This window comes from Rhinatrema bivittatum, chromosome 2 (genome assembly GCF_901001135.1).
Source record: "Rhinatrema bivittatum chromosome 2, aRhiBiv1.1, whole genome shotgun sequence".
Lineage (NCBI taxonomy): Eukaryota > Metazoa > Chordata > Amphibia > Gymnophiona > Rhinatrematidae > Rhinatrema > Rhinatrema bivittatum.
In genome coordinates this window covers 340,032,706-340,049,991 of record NC_042616.1, presented here as the reverse complement: position 1 = coordinate 340,049,991, position 17,286 = coordinate 340,032,706, and the positions used below count along the sequence as shown (strand labels likewise).

The window sequence follows — 17,286 nt, the reverse complement described above, 5'->3', positions numbered from 1 at the left end:
TACTTTGGTAGCTGTCTATGCCCCCAACACGGCATATGGGCCCTTTTTGAAAGAAATTCAGGCTCTGCTGGTAACTCATGCTGAAGGCTTTATCATCCTAGGCGGCGATTTTAACATCACGTTGCAGCAGGGCTTAGATAATTCGACGGCATACTCCCATATGCCTCAGTCTGCTCGGAAGCAACTGAAGGCCTTGATGGAAGACTGGACTCTCATAGATATTTGGCGAGTCCGACATCCTCAGTCGCGATCCTATTCATTTTACTCACATCCGCATGACAGCTACTCTAGAATCGATTATTTTCTAGTGGATAAGCAGCTGGGCAATAGGGTCCATAAAACTGACCTTGATGCTATTTCTTGGTCCGACCATGCCCCTGTCATCTTGGACATAGACATTAGCGATGATGATCGGGGGGACTGTTTTTGGCGACTTAATGAATCCCTCCTATCCGACCCCTCATTTGTTCAGAAGCTTGAATCCCAGCTTTCCGAATACTTTCAGCTCAATGTCACCCCAGATGTCAACACTGGCATAATATGGGACTGCTCTAAAGCGTTCGCTCGAGGCCTCCTACTTTCTAGAGCAGCCGCTTGCAAACGCCGTAAGCAACAAGCCAGGGGGGCTTTACTGCACAAAATTAGACTCCTCTCCCAGGAACATATGAGAACTTTATCCCCACGGTGCTATCAAAAATTACTCACTGCAAAGTCAGAACTATATAAAATTGATAACGCTCAGCTACTTCATACTCTAGAGATCACAAAGCAGGCTTATTATGAGGGGGGGGACAAAGCTGGGCGCTTGCTGGCCCACAGCTTGAAAGCCAAGATGGCTCGTAATACCATAGCTAAAATTAAGAATTCTAGGGGTGAAATGCTGACAGCCTCTAAGGGAATTCGGGAAGCTTTTACGAGTTTTTATGGCCAATTGTACCAATCGAATGACAAGATATGTCCGGACAATATTGCACAATATTTACAAACGGTCATGCTGCCGAGCCTCACTTCGGATCAGCAGCAGGCTTTGGAAGCCCCCATCATGGAAGAGGAGATAATTAGCGGTCATTAAGACCCTTAAACCGGGTAAGGCCCCAGGCCTTGATGGCTTATCGGGTGTTTATTACAAGAAATGCGCGCACACTATAGTTGGGTCATTGACGCAATTTTTTAATAGTTTACGTACGGATGGCTTTATCGCTCCCCAAACTAACGTGGCGGGCATTACGGTTCTGCCTAAGCCTGGGCGAGACCCAACACAATGCGCATCTTACAGGCATATATCCTTAATTAATGTAGATCTTAAAATCCTAGCCTGGATTTTGGCTCTCCGGCTTAATAAATTTCTTCCTTCACTTATCCACAGTGACCAAGTGGGCTTCGTGCCACAACGTATGGCTGCTGATAATATCCGCAAGGTGCTAGATTTAATGTGGTGGGCTCACAGGAATAAGGTACTGGCAGCGCTGCTTTCTTTAGACGCTGAGAAAGCGTTCGATTTGGTACATTGGCCTTTTTTATTCTCCACCTTACAAAATATGGCATTTGGACCCCATTTCCTTCAGTGGCTCCAAAGGCTATATTCTCGTCCACAAGCGAGGGTGAAGGTAAATAATGGGTACGGGCCCCCTTTTGACATTGGTAGAGGCACCAGACAGGGGTGCCCGCTCTCGCCTCTATTATTTGCTCTATATCTGGAACCACTTACTATCAGAATCCGCGAGTCCTTGGAAATTAAGGGACTTGAGATAGGGGGCCACCGGTACAAGTTGTCCTTATTTGCGGACGATGTCCTGTTGTTCCTGTCTGACCCATTGTCATCTCTCCAGGGGGTTAAACAGGAGCTGGATACCTTTAGTGGTGTGTCCGGTCTAAGGGTTAACCTTGACAAATCAGAGTTACTTAATATTAATCTTACCTCGGAGACTGTGCAAAGGTTAAAGGACCGCTTTCCTTTTAAATGGGCGAAATCTCATATTAAGTACCTAGGTGTGCGTTTATCATCCCAACTATCTGACTTATTTCAAATAAATGATGTGCCCCTTGCTGACAAGATTACTATTGATATGAGCCAATGGAATCGTGGCTTATATTCCTGGTTAGGCAGAATTGCCATTGTCAAAATGAGTATCTTACCGAAATTTCTGTATCTGTTTTCCTCCCTGCCAGTATATATTCCTGCTTCTATTCTCCATAATTGGCAACACAGGATTTTCGATTTTATATGGCGCAGGCGGCCCCCCAGGCTACCCCGTGCTCTTCTCTTTTTGCCAAAGCAACAGGGAGGCTTGGGGGTCCCCAACCTTATGCGGTATTATCAGGCAGCTCAACTACGAGCTCTCCTGGATCTTAACCGCACCAAATTTCCCAAACAGTGGGTCCAACTTGAACAGGCCATGGTTGGACAGATGGCGGTCACAGCTATGCCATGGCAGCCGCGGGATGTTTGGAGACCCGTACAATGCATTCCTTGGGCCCTTGAGACTACGCTGAGAATTTGGGGGCAGACGCGCAAACAGCTCATAGGAGACTTTCATTATTTTTACCAATCATCCATGGCCTTCAATGAGCGATTCATTCCTGGCAGCACCTCCTCCCACTTTCACAGTTGGCGGGAGAAAGGGATCTTCACCGTAGGGCACTTCATCTCCCAGGGGTCATTATTGTCAGTGGAACATCTAGCTCTTAAATATAATCTTCCCCCCTGAGTTTTCTAGCTTATGCACAAATCACTCATTTTATTCGCAAACTGCAACGCACAGGCTCCCTCCGGCCAGGTAGATCTATCATAGAGTCTTACTTCCTATATAGTGACCTCCTCAAGGGTGCCATCTCCAAGCTCTATCAGCTTTTTTTCCCACATGGTCTTGAACAGTGTAAATTTGTCAAACAATGGGAGGTGGATTTGAATATGCAGCTGGGGCCACAAACCTGGAGTGATATTTTGAAACTGGCTAGACAATGTTCAATATCCGCTAAGCTCCAGGAAAATTGTTTTAAAATGGTGTATCGGTGGTACCATACCCCAGCCAAATTACATAAATTTTATCCCCTCATCGAAGATACATGCTGGCGCGGCTGTGGTGCGGTGGGCACCTATTTACATATTTGGTGGCATTGCCCCACAGTTGCTTCATTATGGCAGGAGATATTCGCTTGGCTAAGCAGCTTATTTGAAATGGATATCGGTCCAAGTGTTAGAGTGGCTTTACTACATGATTTTCCCAACATGGTGCCCAAGAAGTATCACAGGGTTTGTGCCCAATTGTTTATCGCCACTCGTAGTCTCATAGCTGCTAATTGGAAATCTGGGAATATTCCATCGTTCCAGGCGGTTAAAGCGAAATTCTCTACGTATCACCGCTTAGCTCATCTGACAGCAGCCAAACAACACCGACTGGCTGCCTTTAATGCCTCTTGGAAACCCTTTATCACCGCCTTGGGTTTGGGATAGTCAGTAATCACATTGGTCTGATATTGAGATGATATCGCACTAACCACGACAGGCTTACCTTCCTATGGTGTATGAATTTTCTGATAAAAGACTTTGTATTGGAAGTGGTACTCTGTCAATTAAGATGCTTTGTCTACTCACATAGGCAGACTGCGGATGTACGATACTTACTTAATCAACTGTGAAACTGTAGCGGGCGGATGGACAAAAAGCTGTATAATGGTACTCTGTCAGGGGGGAGGGGTAGGGGAGGGTGGGAGGGAGGTTAGTTCTAGGGATTGCTATTGGGGTTGGAGCAATCCTATGTTCTGGAATGTTTAATGTTTGCTTTTCAAGCTGATGTACCTTTATTTGTTATAATAAGAATAAAAATTGTCAAATTTAAAAAAAAAAAAAAGGAAAAGGTTTTCATCTTGGTGTGAGGGACGTGGACTGGACCCTTCTTCGTGCTCCCCTCCCTCACTCTTGGACTACCTGTTGTCCTTCTCCCAGTCTGGTCTGCAGACCGCTTCCATGAGAGTTTACCTCGGTGCCATCAGAGCATACCAGCCGCACGCAGATGGTAATGCAATTTCTTCCTATCCGCTCATGGGTCAATTCATGTGAGGTTTATTACATCTAAAGCCTCCTACTCATCCTCCAAAGGTTTCCTGGGACCTCAATGTGGTCCTCTCGCAACTCATGAAACCTCCGTTTGAGCCATTGAGATCTTGTGACCTGAAATATCTTTCCTGGAAAGTTGTATTCTTGGTTGCGGTTATTTCAGCTCACAGGGTTGGTGAACTGCAAGCTCTGGTGTTGTACCCACCTTATACAGGGTTTTGTCTCAACAAGGTGGACCTGAGAACGCACCTGAAGTTTTTTTCTCAAGGTGGTGTCAGAGTCCCATCTCAACCAGTCTATTATATCGCCTTCTTTCTTCCCAAGGCCTTACGCTCACCAGGGTGAGCGTGCTCTATACTTGCTGGATTGCAAGAGGGCACTTGCCTTTTACTTGGAATGGGCAGCGCCCCACCGCATCTCCACTCAACTTTTTGTCTCCTTCGACAAAAACAGATTGGGAGTCGCGGTCTCCAAGCAGACCATATCCCATTGGCTAGTGGACTGTATTGCCTTCTGTTGTGCTCAGGCGAGCTTGTTGTTTGATGGTCACATCAAAGCCCACTCTGTATGGGCCATGTCCGTCTCGGTGGCTCACTTGCGTGCAGTTCTCATCCAAGAGATTTTCAGAGTGGCGACTTGGAGTTCCCTCCACACATTTCGCCTCACATTATTGCCTGGACAAGGATGGCAGGCAGGACTGTTGATTCGTACAGTCCATCCTTCATAATCTCTTTCAGCCATAAAACCCAACTCTCCCTCTGTGGGCTCTATCGTTGGGTGCAGGCCTGCTCCTGTGATTGTTGTCACGCCAGTTGTTGTGCACGTTGGCACCAGTTCTCTGTGGCACATGTTCGGAGCGGCCTGAAGCTACTTAATCACCCATGTGTGAGGACTACCATCCTGCTTGTCCTTGGAGAAAGCAGAGTTGCTTACCTGTAACAGGTATTCTCCAAGGACAGCAGGATGGTAGTCCTCACGAAACCCGCCTACTGCCCTGCAGATTTGGGTTTCTCTTGGGTTTTTGATTTCCTTTTTTGCAAACTGTTATAAGACTGAAGAAGGACCCCGTGTGGACGCATGGTTAGCAGCATCCTGGGCATGCTCAGTTTTCCGTGGCAGGCTCCATCCGATGTCACCCCATGTGTAAGGACTGATATCCTGCTGTCCTTGGAGAACACCTGTTACAGGTAAGCAACTCTGTTTTAAATAAAGTCAGTTATGCATTATTTAGGGTTTGCTTAGCAGCTAAGCCTAAAATCTTAATTATAGAGAGCAAAAAAGTTAAAATTTGATTACTTTAGAGCATGAATTGTGTCTCTATCATATTCACTGTAAATTTACTAAGTCTAAAGTTGTAAAACTTTATATTTAACTCATATACCAAGAAATATGTCCAGGAAGTCACATACTAGGCTCGCTCCTGTGGTTCAATTTTTGCTGAGTAACTTTCTTTATAGAAACTTTTTAAATATGAAAAGTATATTGTGCAAAACTCCCATACTAAATGACTGCTCTGCAATCATTTCTAGATCTGGCAGTGCGGGGGTTCTTTGGAAATCGTGACATGTTCACATGTCGGACACGTGTTCCGAAAAGCCACTCCCTATACCTTTCCTGGAGGGACAGGGCAGATCATTAACAAAAACAACAGGCGGCTTGCTGAAGTCTGGATGGATGAGTTCAAAAATTTCTTTTACATTATATCCCCAGGTAAGCAGTGTTTAGCATAAGTAGAAATTGAAAGTCTTTTATGTGGTTTTATTACAAAATTATCTTTGAAAGAGCTGTTTGAGCATTAAGCTGAAATTCACAGATCCAAACTCAGATGTCTTTTCAAGTATCAGCCTTTAAGTTCTACCTCTTTTTCTGTCAATGGTCAGGGCTAAATTAGCCAATACATATGAGTGATATCATCCAGCGACACCAAATTGACGTCTCCGTCTAAGCTAATAGAATTTTCATCGATCCTCCGCAAGAGACGTCTTGGTTATCTTAGAGTGATTGGGGGTGACCATCCATGTAGTTCCTCTGTCCCGACTTCACATACATCATCTATAGTAGTCTTTGCTCCTAGTGGAACCAACTAACCCAACTATTAAACGCTGAAGTGGAAATTTCCAGTTAAATAAAATAGGAATTGATGTGGTGCCTAGATCCTGTCCCCCTTCAGGATGGATTTCCACTCTGGTTACCCCCTCACCAAGTACTATTGGTAAGATGTCCATACAGGCCACTTTCAAACTTAGAGAACTTGGTCTCATATAGAAAAGCAATTTCAAATCAACCTTCTAGAATTAAGAGTGATCAGATATGCTCTAATAACTTTCACACACCTTTCACACACAAAGCAAGTAATTGTTTTACGTGAACAAACAGGGAAGCACAGAGTCATGACTCTTTGCCAAGAAGGAATACAAATATCGGACTGGGCATGAAAACATCAAGCTGTCCTGCAAGCATTATACCCTCCGGGGATTTTCCGACCTCACAAGTGGTCAGTCCAGTGATTAACAGCCGACAGACTATTTGGTTTATGAGGTATGCCAGTGATTGACCTATTCCCATCAGAAGAAAACAGAAAGCTAGAGGAGTTTTGCTCTCTGCAGTGAAAGTTGGTTAGCTCAGAAAGGTCTTCTTCTAAACTGGAATGTGGATATTGTATAGAGTTTTCTACCGATTCCACTGATAGAACAATTCAGAAAATGCTTGAGGATATTTAATCTAATAGCTCCTTTGGGGCCCAGACAGGTTTTGTTCACATATCTGATATACTTTGATTCCTCTGGAGTCAGTTCCGTCCTTATTAACTCAAGAAGGAAGCCTATTTCATCTGAACCAACTATCCCTCAACTTGACAGCTTGGAAACTGAACGCTCAGTACTCGCAGATCTGCTCTTGCCAAAGAAACTTGAAGACATAATACTTTGTGCAAGAAAACCATTGACTGGAAGAGCCTACAGGTTTAAATTAAAAATATTCTCAAGATGTTAACATAATGCTTGAATACTTTTGTATGTGAACCTCGATGTACCCTGTGTTGCCATTACAGAATGATCTCCAGATCGACTCTAATCAAAGAAGTCCCCAATTATCTATGATATCATGTCTGCTTCGAAGCCTGATTGTTTTTGTATAACTGACACTTGAGTTTCAGACCAGGTCACTCCTATATTAAATCGCTGTTGCCCCCTGATTATACTTGCATCTCTCAACCCAGGGGTTCAAGAAGGGGGGAGTGGTCTGCTATTGTTCTTCAAAAATACTATGATTTCACCAAAATAGATGTTTTCACCTTACTGCCATCTGAGGTTCTCCTGCTATCAGCTGATATCCTTAATGTTTGCTTAATATACTGTCCACTAGGGTTTCTTACCTATAGTTCATCACCACATAAGAATTTGCCATACTGGGTCAAACCGAGGGTCCTTCAAGTTCAGCATCCTATTTCCAGCAGTGGCCAATCCAGGATACAAGTACCTGGCAAGTACCGAAACATTAAATAGATTCCATGATATTAATGTCGGTAATAATCCCTAAGTCAGCTTGACTAAAAGCAATTTATAGTCTTCTCCTCCAGGAGATTCTCCAAACCTTTTTTAAATCCAGCTAAGATAGCTGCCTTAACCACATCCTCTGGCAAAGAATTCCAGAGCTTAATTGTGTTTTGAATGAAAACAGAATTTTCTCCGATTTTGTTTTTAATGTTCAATTTGCTAACATCATATAGTGACTCTTAGTCCTTCTGTTATCTGAAAGAGTAAACAACTGACTCACATTTACCCATTCTAGTCCTCTCATGATTTTATAAATCTCCATCTCAGCCATTTTTTCTCCAAGCTGAATAGCCTGAACCTCTTTAACCTTTCATCATTGGTTGCTCTTCTCTGTACCTTCTCCAGTGCATCTATATCCTTTTTGATATAGTGACCAGAACTGAACACAGTATTCAAGCTGCCAATTCACCATAGAGTAATACAGAGGCATTATGACATTCTCCATTTTATACACCATTCCCTTCTTAATTCCTGACATTGTTTGGTTTTTTTTGACTGCTGCAGCACACTGGGCCAACAATTTCAATGTATTGTCCAATTTAAGAACATAAGAAATTGCCATGCTGGGTCAGACCAAGGGTCTATCAAGCCCAGCATTCTGTTTCCAACAGAGGCCAAACCAGGCTACAAAAACTGGCAATTACCCAAACACTAAGAATATCCCATGCTACTGACCCATATATCTTTTTCCTAGGTGGTAAATCCTAACATGAAGCCTTAAATCGTGTAACTACAACATGGAACATCTTTCTCTGTATGCATCACCTTGCATTTGTCCACATAAATTTCATATGCCGTTTGGACACCCAATCTTCCAGTCTCGCAGGGTCCTCCTGTGATTTATCACTATCCACTCGTGATCTAACTACTCTAAATAATTTTGTGTCATTTGCAAATTTGATCACCTCATTTGTTGCTCCCCTTTCCAGATCATTTATAAATATTTTAGAAAGCACTGGTCTAAGTACAGATTCCTGAAGAACTCCACGGTTTACTTCTCTCCACGGAAAAAACTGTCCATTTAATTCTACTCTGGTTTTCTGTCTTTTAACTAGTTTGCACTCCACAAAAGTACATTGCCTCCTATCCCATGACTCTTTAATTTTCTTAAAAGCCTCTCATGGAGGACTTTGCCAAACGCCTTCTGAATCCAAGTACATCTACCAGCTCACCTTTATCTGCATGTTTATTAACCCCTTCTAAAAATGTAGCATATTTGTGAAGCAAATCTTTCCTTGGGTAAATCGATGCTGTTTGTGTCCCATTCAACCATGTCTGTCTATAATATATGGTCTGTTATTTTGTTCTTTAGAATAATTTCCATGATTTTTCCTGGCACTGAAGTTAGGCTCACAAGTCTGTGGTTTCCTGGATGACCTCTAGTCCCTTTTTAAATATCGGGGTTACATTGGCCACCTTCTAGTCTTCAGGTACAATTGGCAATTTTAGTGTTTAGGTTATAGATTACTCGTAAAAGATCTGATATGTCATCTTTGAGGTCTGCCAGAACTCTGGGTTGTATATCATCTGGTCTGGGTGATTTGCTACTCTTCAGTTTGTCACTCTGGCCTACTACATTTTCCAGGTTCACCGTGATTTGGTTCAGTTCATCTGATTCATCGCCCTAGAAAACTGTCTCTGGAACTGGTACCTCCCCAACATTTTCATTTGTAAACACTGAAGCAAAGAATTAATTTGGTCATTCCCCATGGCTTTATGTTCCCTAAGAGCCCCTTTAACCCTTTGATCATCTAACCGTCCAGCTGACTCCATCGCAGGATTCCTGCTTTGGCCAAAATCTTTTCAAATTATGTCTTGCCAATGCTTATGCTATATCCTATGTTCTTCAGATTGATCCTTCTTCCAATTTTTGATGGACAATTTTATGGCTAAAATATCCTCTTTCACATCACCTTTTAACCAAGCTGGCAGTTGTTTGGCCTTCCTTCCACCCTTCTTAATGCATAGACTGCTGTGCTAAGAAGGTATTTTTAAACAATATCCATGCCTGTTGTACACTTTTAAACTTTATAGCTACACCTTTCAGTTGTTTTCTAACTATCGTCCTCTTTTTATGAAAGTCTCCCTTTTGAAAGTTTAGTGCTAGAGCTGTAGATTTACATATTGTCCCCCTTCCAGTGTTTAATTCAAATTAGATCATTTTATGATCACTATTGCCAAGTGACCCCACCACCAAATCCTGTGTTCCACTAAGATTTAGATCTAAAATAGCTTCCTCTCTTGTTGGTTCTTGAATCAATTGCTATATGAAGCAGTCATTTATTCCATCCAGGAACTTGACCTCTCTAGTATGTCCTGTTACATTTACCCTGTCAATATTGGGGTAATTGAAATCTGGTGCAGGATGAATATTTAACCACCACAAGTAATATGGTGTACTTTATATTTCCAAAGGCAGAGGATATCAATATTTATATAGGCAACTCCATTAGTTCAAGTGCAAAACTTTAAATCGGTCCCCCGACATGGTCCCGTGTTTCGCTAGGCTGCATCGGGAGGGACCAAGGGTACATTGAATCTCTGAAAAGATACCCAGGAGCGCTCCTGAACTCGACTGCTGAACTTCCAACGACAGCTGCGACAAGAGGTGGTGGCTTGCATGCGGCGTGACACGACATTGGAAACTGCGCTGAACTCTAAAGCTTACAAACGCAGCAAGCGGCAGACCCTTCGGGAGGCCCGCATGACAGAAAACTTGGAAAAGCAACAAAAGATTGAGCAGGAGAGGAAGCGAAGGCAGAAGCACCAGGAATATCTCAATAGCATCTTGCAGCATGCGAAAGACTTCAAGGAGTATCATCGCTCTGTTACTGGGAAAATTCAGAAACTTTCCAAAGCTGTGGCCACTTGGCATGCCAACACAGAGCGTGAGCAAAAAAAGGAAACCGAGCGAAATGAGAAGGAAAGGATGCGAAGACTGATGGCTGAAGATGAGGAAGGCTATCGTAAGTTGATTGACCAGAAGAAAGACAGGCGTCTTGCCTATCTGCTGCAGCAGACTGATGAGTATGTGGCTAATTTGATTGACTAGTCTGGTGTGGGAGCACAAGCAAGCCCAGGCAGCAAAAGAGAAAAAGAAAAGGCAGAGGAGAATACAGATGGAATGGGATCTGGTCTGGGTCCTGATGGTGAGTTAATAGATGAGAGCAATCAGATGCGTGATCTTCCAGTCAAAGTAATCCACACTGAAACTGGTAAAGTTCTACTTGCACCAGAAGCACCAAAAGCTAGTCAGCTGGAAACTTGGTTAGAAATGAATCCTGGGTATGAAGTGGCACCTAGATCAGATAGCGAAGAGAGTGGCTCTGAGTACGAGGAAGAGGATGAAGATGATGCATCCAGTAGACTTGAAGCAGAAGACAAAATACGTAAAAATCTAAACACTGATGACGTTTCTGAGAATGATGCTAAGCAGATCATTGAGACAGCTAAACAAGACGTGGATGATGAATATGGCATGCAGGCAGATGCCAGAGAATCTCAGTCCTACTATGCCGTGGCACATGCAATAACAGAGAGGGTGGAGAAGCAGTCCTCTCTTCTCATCAATGGCTCCCTAAAGCATTATCAGACCGAGCGTTTTCAATAGCGGGCCCATCTATTTGGAATAACATTCCCTCAAGCCTCAGATTGGAACCATGCCTCTTAACTTTCAGAAAAAAACTCAAGACGTGGCTCTTTCACCAAGCCTTCTCTGATCCTCCAGACAATCACTAGTCGCAATTAATCCCACCTGGACGAATGGTCTTTTATCTTCTTGAACGATAGACTCTAGCACCTCCAGGTTAAAGCACATTAAGCTTTAACCCGTATTCTCTATTGTACTATGTTATAATTACTACCTGCCTTTACCTTCCTTCCAGCTATTTAAGCTTCCAAGTTTTTTACTCCTTGTTAAATGTAATTTTGCCTTATCCACCTCTATTGTTAATTACTTTAGTTGTCGCTTCAGTTATACCCTTGTTCTATGTAAACCGATCCGATATGGTTATTACTATGAAGGTCGGAATAAAAAAGTGTTAAATAAATAAATAAATAAATAAAGTGATCGCTTATACATGTATGTTCAGCAGCTTCACTGTGCCGCTGAATATACATTGTAATTTAGAGAAGTTATATCCTGCTAAGTTACTTAAATGGCCAGCTTTGAATATTGACCTTGAGATTTCTACCCATAAAGAGTCTACTGTGCATTTAGTCTCTTGCAGGATATTTATGCTGTTGGACTTCTTGCTATCCCAAACATAAAGCGCCACCTTGCCCCCAAGGTGATCCACCCTATCATTGTGATATAATTTGTACTCTGGTATAGCACTGTCCCATTAGTTATCCTCCTTCCATCAGGTCTCCGAGATGCCAGTTATGTCTTCCTCTTCATTCAGTGCTATACGTGATAACTCTCCCATCTTACTTCTAGACTTCTGGCATCGACATACAGACATTGGCTTACAGTATGTTTTTGTTTGTATTAACAACCTGCTTATCAATTGACAGGGATAATTTTGAATCTTTTAACTCAGGTAGATCTTTACTTACAGGGGCATGCACTACTTTTGCTTTAATTGGAACCACTCTTTTGGGATGCCCTATGTCTCCTGTTTCGTTCGCATTCTTTGAAGATATCTCCCTCTGAGCCATGCGCTGCTGAGTGACTGTAGACTTTCACCCTTGTTTTAGTTTTAAAGCTGCTCTGTCAGCTTTTTAAAGGTTAGCACCAGCAACCTGGTTCCACCCTGGTAAGAGCAGATCCTTGGTACAGGATCACTTACTGCTGTACCAGGGTGATGCTCTCTGACCAGGTGACTGTCCTCCTCTAAGGCAGCACTCGGACTGCCAGACTAGAGTTGGGACTTAGCTATTATATAAGAGGAGATCTCTAGGGACATACTTCTGTGTCTGTCTCAGCTATTCCAGGTCGGCCACTCTAGCCTTCAGAAATTGGACTCGTTCTCTGAGAACCTGGAGCTCTTTGCACATGGTGCACACATACAGTCTCACAAACGGGTAAAAAATCATATATTTGATACTTGATGCAAAAGACAGGAAAGTCCCCTTTTGCTGCTGGACTTCTGCCTTCATCTAAATTTTATTGAGATCTTAGTTAAGATGCTAAGGAAGTAGGAATGCGTAAATTAGAGTCCTTTAAATTTATGGTGTATTACCTATTACTCTAGTAGTAATCTGCATGGGGATAATTAAACTCTTGATAAGGACTGGGGCAATCCTGGGTTTTAGATAAAAGCCTAATTGATTTTTAATGTGAATGTTTCTCTTGCCTATAAATCATAGGATAATCTAGGAGTGGGAGGAAGGGAAAGACAGACACTAAAATTACCTGCCTTAGGCTTGGTTTTTGTTACAGGCACATATATACACACTAAAGAATACACCACACTGTTTTACCTCTCCCCCAAACTTTTTAAGTCCTACCAGCAACATGATCTTCTCTTTTCATTGCTACCACAGGCTATATTAGAAAAGAATTTACCTAGCTTCTTAGTCTCCTTTTTTAATGAAAAGGCACATACCCAGACATTAGAAAATAACTTACCTAGCTCCCTAATCTTTTTTAATCAAAAGGCGCACACATAGACACTAAAAAAGAACGTACCTAACTCTCTGGTCTTTCAGAGAGAGAGAGAGAGGAGAAGAGACAGGCACACATACAGTAAAAGAAAGTACTTTTCCTAGACTGTAGTCAAGGCACACAAACCTTAAGTTAATTTATCTCACAGTGTCACCTCTCCTCAAACTTAAGTCCCATTATTAACCAGCTAGCAATAATTATTAATCGTCTTCTGCCGCCAGCAAAATCTTCTTCTCCTCTCAATACTCGCTCAGGAATAGAACTGTTATATCATATTTTTATTTTTTTATATTTATTTTATTTTTGTAACACGAGCAGTAGTTTAATCATAGGTATATATGAGTTTTGTTGCCTTTTGTTATTAATATCAATTTTTATTGAGCTTTATGATTTTATTTATCTTTGTGTGTTTTGTGATATTATTGATGTTAATGTTGTATTCCATGTTAATTTTTGTAAACGGATGTGACGGTAATTCCAAACACCGTTATAAAAAAACCCCAATAAAATAACACAGAACTGTTAGCTTGTGTCAGAGTTGATTTGACCACCACTTTGTAGAAGGGAACATAATTTCTGTACAATTGTCAGTTATCAATTGAAATTCCATCTGAGTCATGGGACATCATCATGGTTCAAACCCAAAAGAACATAAGAATTATAATGGGTCAGACCGAGGATCCATCAAGCCCCTAGTATCCTGTTTCCAATAGTGGCCAATCCAGGTCACAAGTACCTGGCAACCTACCAAACAGTAAGTAGATCCCATGCTGCTATTGTGCATTGATAAGTAGTGGCTGTTCCCTTAGTCTACAACAATTTATGGACTTCTCCATAAACTTGTCCAAACCTTTTTTAAACCCAACTATATTAACTGTTTAACCACCTCCAGCAATGAATGCCAGTGCTTAATTTTTTATTTAGTGAAAAAGAATTCTCTCTAATTTGTTTTGAATGTGCTACCACTAACGTCATGGTGTGTCCTTTAGTCTTTGTATTTTAAATGTATCCATTCTATTTCACCCATGATTTTATAGACCTCTATCATATTCCTGCTCAACTGTCTTTTCTTCAGCCCTAATATCTTTAGCCTTTCCTCATAGGGGAGCTATTCCATCCACTTTATTATTTTAGTCACCCTTCTCTGTAACCTTTCAACGCAACTATATCTTTTTTTGAGATGTGGCGACTAGAACTACACATAGTACTCTAGGTGCAGCCTCATCATGGAGCGATAGTTGTTTGTCAGTTTTGTGGCAGTGACATGAGCTCCAGGTTTTGATGATTCATCCCCCTTAGACTAAGGGGCAGATTTTAAAAGATACGCGCGCAGCCAACATTTTCGTGCGCTACCCGGCGCACACAAATGTACGCCCAATTTTATAACATGCGCGCGTAGCGGCCTCGGAAGGAAGTGATTTAAGAAACCTGAAGCATGGTCAAAGGTTTGGCAGCAAGGATTTAATGCCAAGAAATGCAGAGACATGAATTTGGAGTACAGAAATCCAAAGGAACTGTATGTGATGAGCACGTAAAACTGATGTGCACTGAGTAGGAGAGAGACATCAGGGTGATAGTGCCTGAAGGCAGCAAAGCAGTATAACAAAGCCAGAGCGCTGTTAGGCTGCCTAGAGAGGCATAATCAGCAGGAAAAAGGAGGTGGTAATTCCCCTGTATAGGCCATTGGTGAGCCCTCACCTGGAGTACTGTGTTCAGTTCTGGATACTGTATCTCAAAAAGGATAGAGACAAAATGGAAGAGTTCCAGAAAAGGGCAACAATAATAGTATGCGTATGCACAGAAAGACGTGAGATGAGTAAAGGACCTAAATATGCGTACACTGGAGGAGAGGAGAGACATGGCAGATATGATACAGAATTTTAAATACCTGAAAGTTATTAAATATGCACCAGAATCAAACCTTTGCCAGTTGAAAGAATCTATAGAACCAAGGGTCATATGAAACTTCAAGGGGATAGACTCAGGAACAGTGTCAGGAAATATTTCTTCACAGAAAGGATGGTGGATTCATCAAGAAGAGGTGGTAATAAAATTCAAAGGTCCTGGGATAAATACAGAGAATCCCTAGTGGCTAAAGAATAGAAATGAAGAAATGGGATATCTTGTGTTAATTTTAAGTGTAACATTTCTACATGGGAGTAACTTGCATGGAGTGACAGTTATTATTCTAAACGTCTTGCTGGACAAACTGGATGGACCACTGGGGTCTTTTTCTGCCACAATATATTCTGTTACTATGTATCAAGCTACTATAAACCAGGTTCATGCCCCCATGAGCTTTTCATGTGTTGGAGCCTTACAGTGTGGACCAAGCTGCATCTGGATGTGAGTGATGTGTTTTGGACCTGCCAGAAAGGATTTTTCAAAAATCTATTTTCTCTGGTGTTGCATGCTCTTTACATGTTTGATGTCATATACTGTATTGTTTATTTGTACATTAGTTCCTATTTTCTACTTGGATCTTCTTTTTCCAGGTCACATGTGAGCATGACAGTATATTATATATTAGTATTTTCTATTTGCCTACTTCAATGTGTATTTATTAGAGTTTTTCAACCCTGCAGAGACTGCAAGCCGCCACAGCCAAGGTGAACGAATATAAAAATACGTCAAAACCCCAGTGAGTTCTCCTGTGAATGACAAATGTTCTGCAAGAACCAGCATTCAGCTGAGAAAACGGCTGTACAGTTTAGGCTTTCCTAGAGAACAGCACTACATAGCCAGCAGAGGAGGAAGCCAAAGGAATGCTGGGAGACTATTTAAGGAAGAAAAGATACAATTTGGCTGGCTCGCTCTGTGTGTGAGGGGCAAGGACGGCCAGCATTTAGATCCAGAAGCCAGGAAGAGAGTAGTGTATCTGGCAGCTCTGCAATCAGTTCTTCTCTTGATGAGCTAATTATCAAGAGGGAGAGACAGAAGTCTGCTTTCTGAGGAAATAGAGAGACAGATAGCTATTCTTTCTTCATAGCCGAGATACATGTAAAATCCCAACAAGGGAAATTACATTAAGGCCGTTTTCGGGCATATCTCACAGCTTAGCGCTAGGAAAAAAGGTGTAGCTATTTCCGGCATTAATACCGTGCAATAGCATGTGTTATACTATTGCATGGTGCGCTTTTGTCCCTCATTTTAATTAATCCTGCCCAAACACCTCCCCATCCCGCCCCTTCTAAATATTTGCATTCATGCCATGTGATAATATGGCATGAATGCATTTTGATGAATAACCATAAAAATATATATATTAGTTTCATATTTAATAGCCCATCTATAAAGAAATCTAAGCAGGAAGTTAGCCTCCATTGAGGTAAATCACAAAGAAACAAAACGTTCTCATATCTCTTCTGAGTCACCTTACATAAATTTCAATTGTGCACCAATAGAAAAGCAACTATCAAAGTTGTTAGGTACTCATAATCACAGCAAATCCAAAAAGGCAAGGAATACCCTCGAGTCAAAACAGCAAGATGAACACTGGAAGCAGGACTCCATCAAGAGGGCCAAGAATGTGATCCAAGTTCTGGCAACCTGCTGACTTAGAAGCTTGACAATTCTTTAAGTTCAGACAGGAAACAAGATGGTCACCAGCAGGAAGTGTTGGCCAAGTTGCTGGGAGACCTGATCAGATTGTCCCCAAAGTCTAAAGAGGTTCTAGCTGGTGGGAGGTGAGAACTGCCTATTGGGACCCCACAAGCAGTTGTTGCAGCATTTCTGTGCAGATTTAGGTGTACATGTTTTTCCTATTTGAATTATTGACTGGTCTGTCATCTCAGGCATGGGCAAATTAGCACCTGAATGATGGTGCATAAAGAATAGAGGTATTGAGGTTTGTATAAATTATTCAAAGTCCAATTTAAGTCTGTCACTTTGAAGCTCATATGGGCTCTGCTAAACGTGGTACAGCAACTGTTTCTTTGAATTTGATTGTTGCAACTCGTAGGACATGCCAGAGAAGTAGCAGCTCCAACTCTGCTTGTCAGTCGTCATATCATTAGTGTACAATGATGGTCCATTACTCCAAACAGGAAAGAACCTCATCACATTTG

At 42.0% G+C, this 17,286-nt stretch overlaps 1 protein-coding gene across 1 annotated transcript in view; it reads left to right on the top strand.

Annotated features, from left to right (window-relative positions):
• Positions 1–17,286, top strand: part of GALNT1 (polypeptide N-acetylgalactosaminyltransferase 1) — a 487,294-nt gene that overhangs the window by 404,521 nt on the left and 65,487 nt on the right. The window contains 1 exon segment of the mRNA XM_029589850.1: positions 5,587–5,767. Coding sequence (XP_029445710.1) covers positions 5,587–5,767 — 181 coding nt within the window.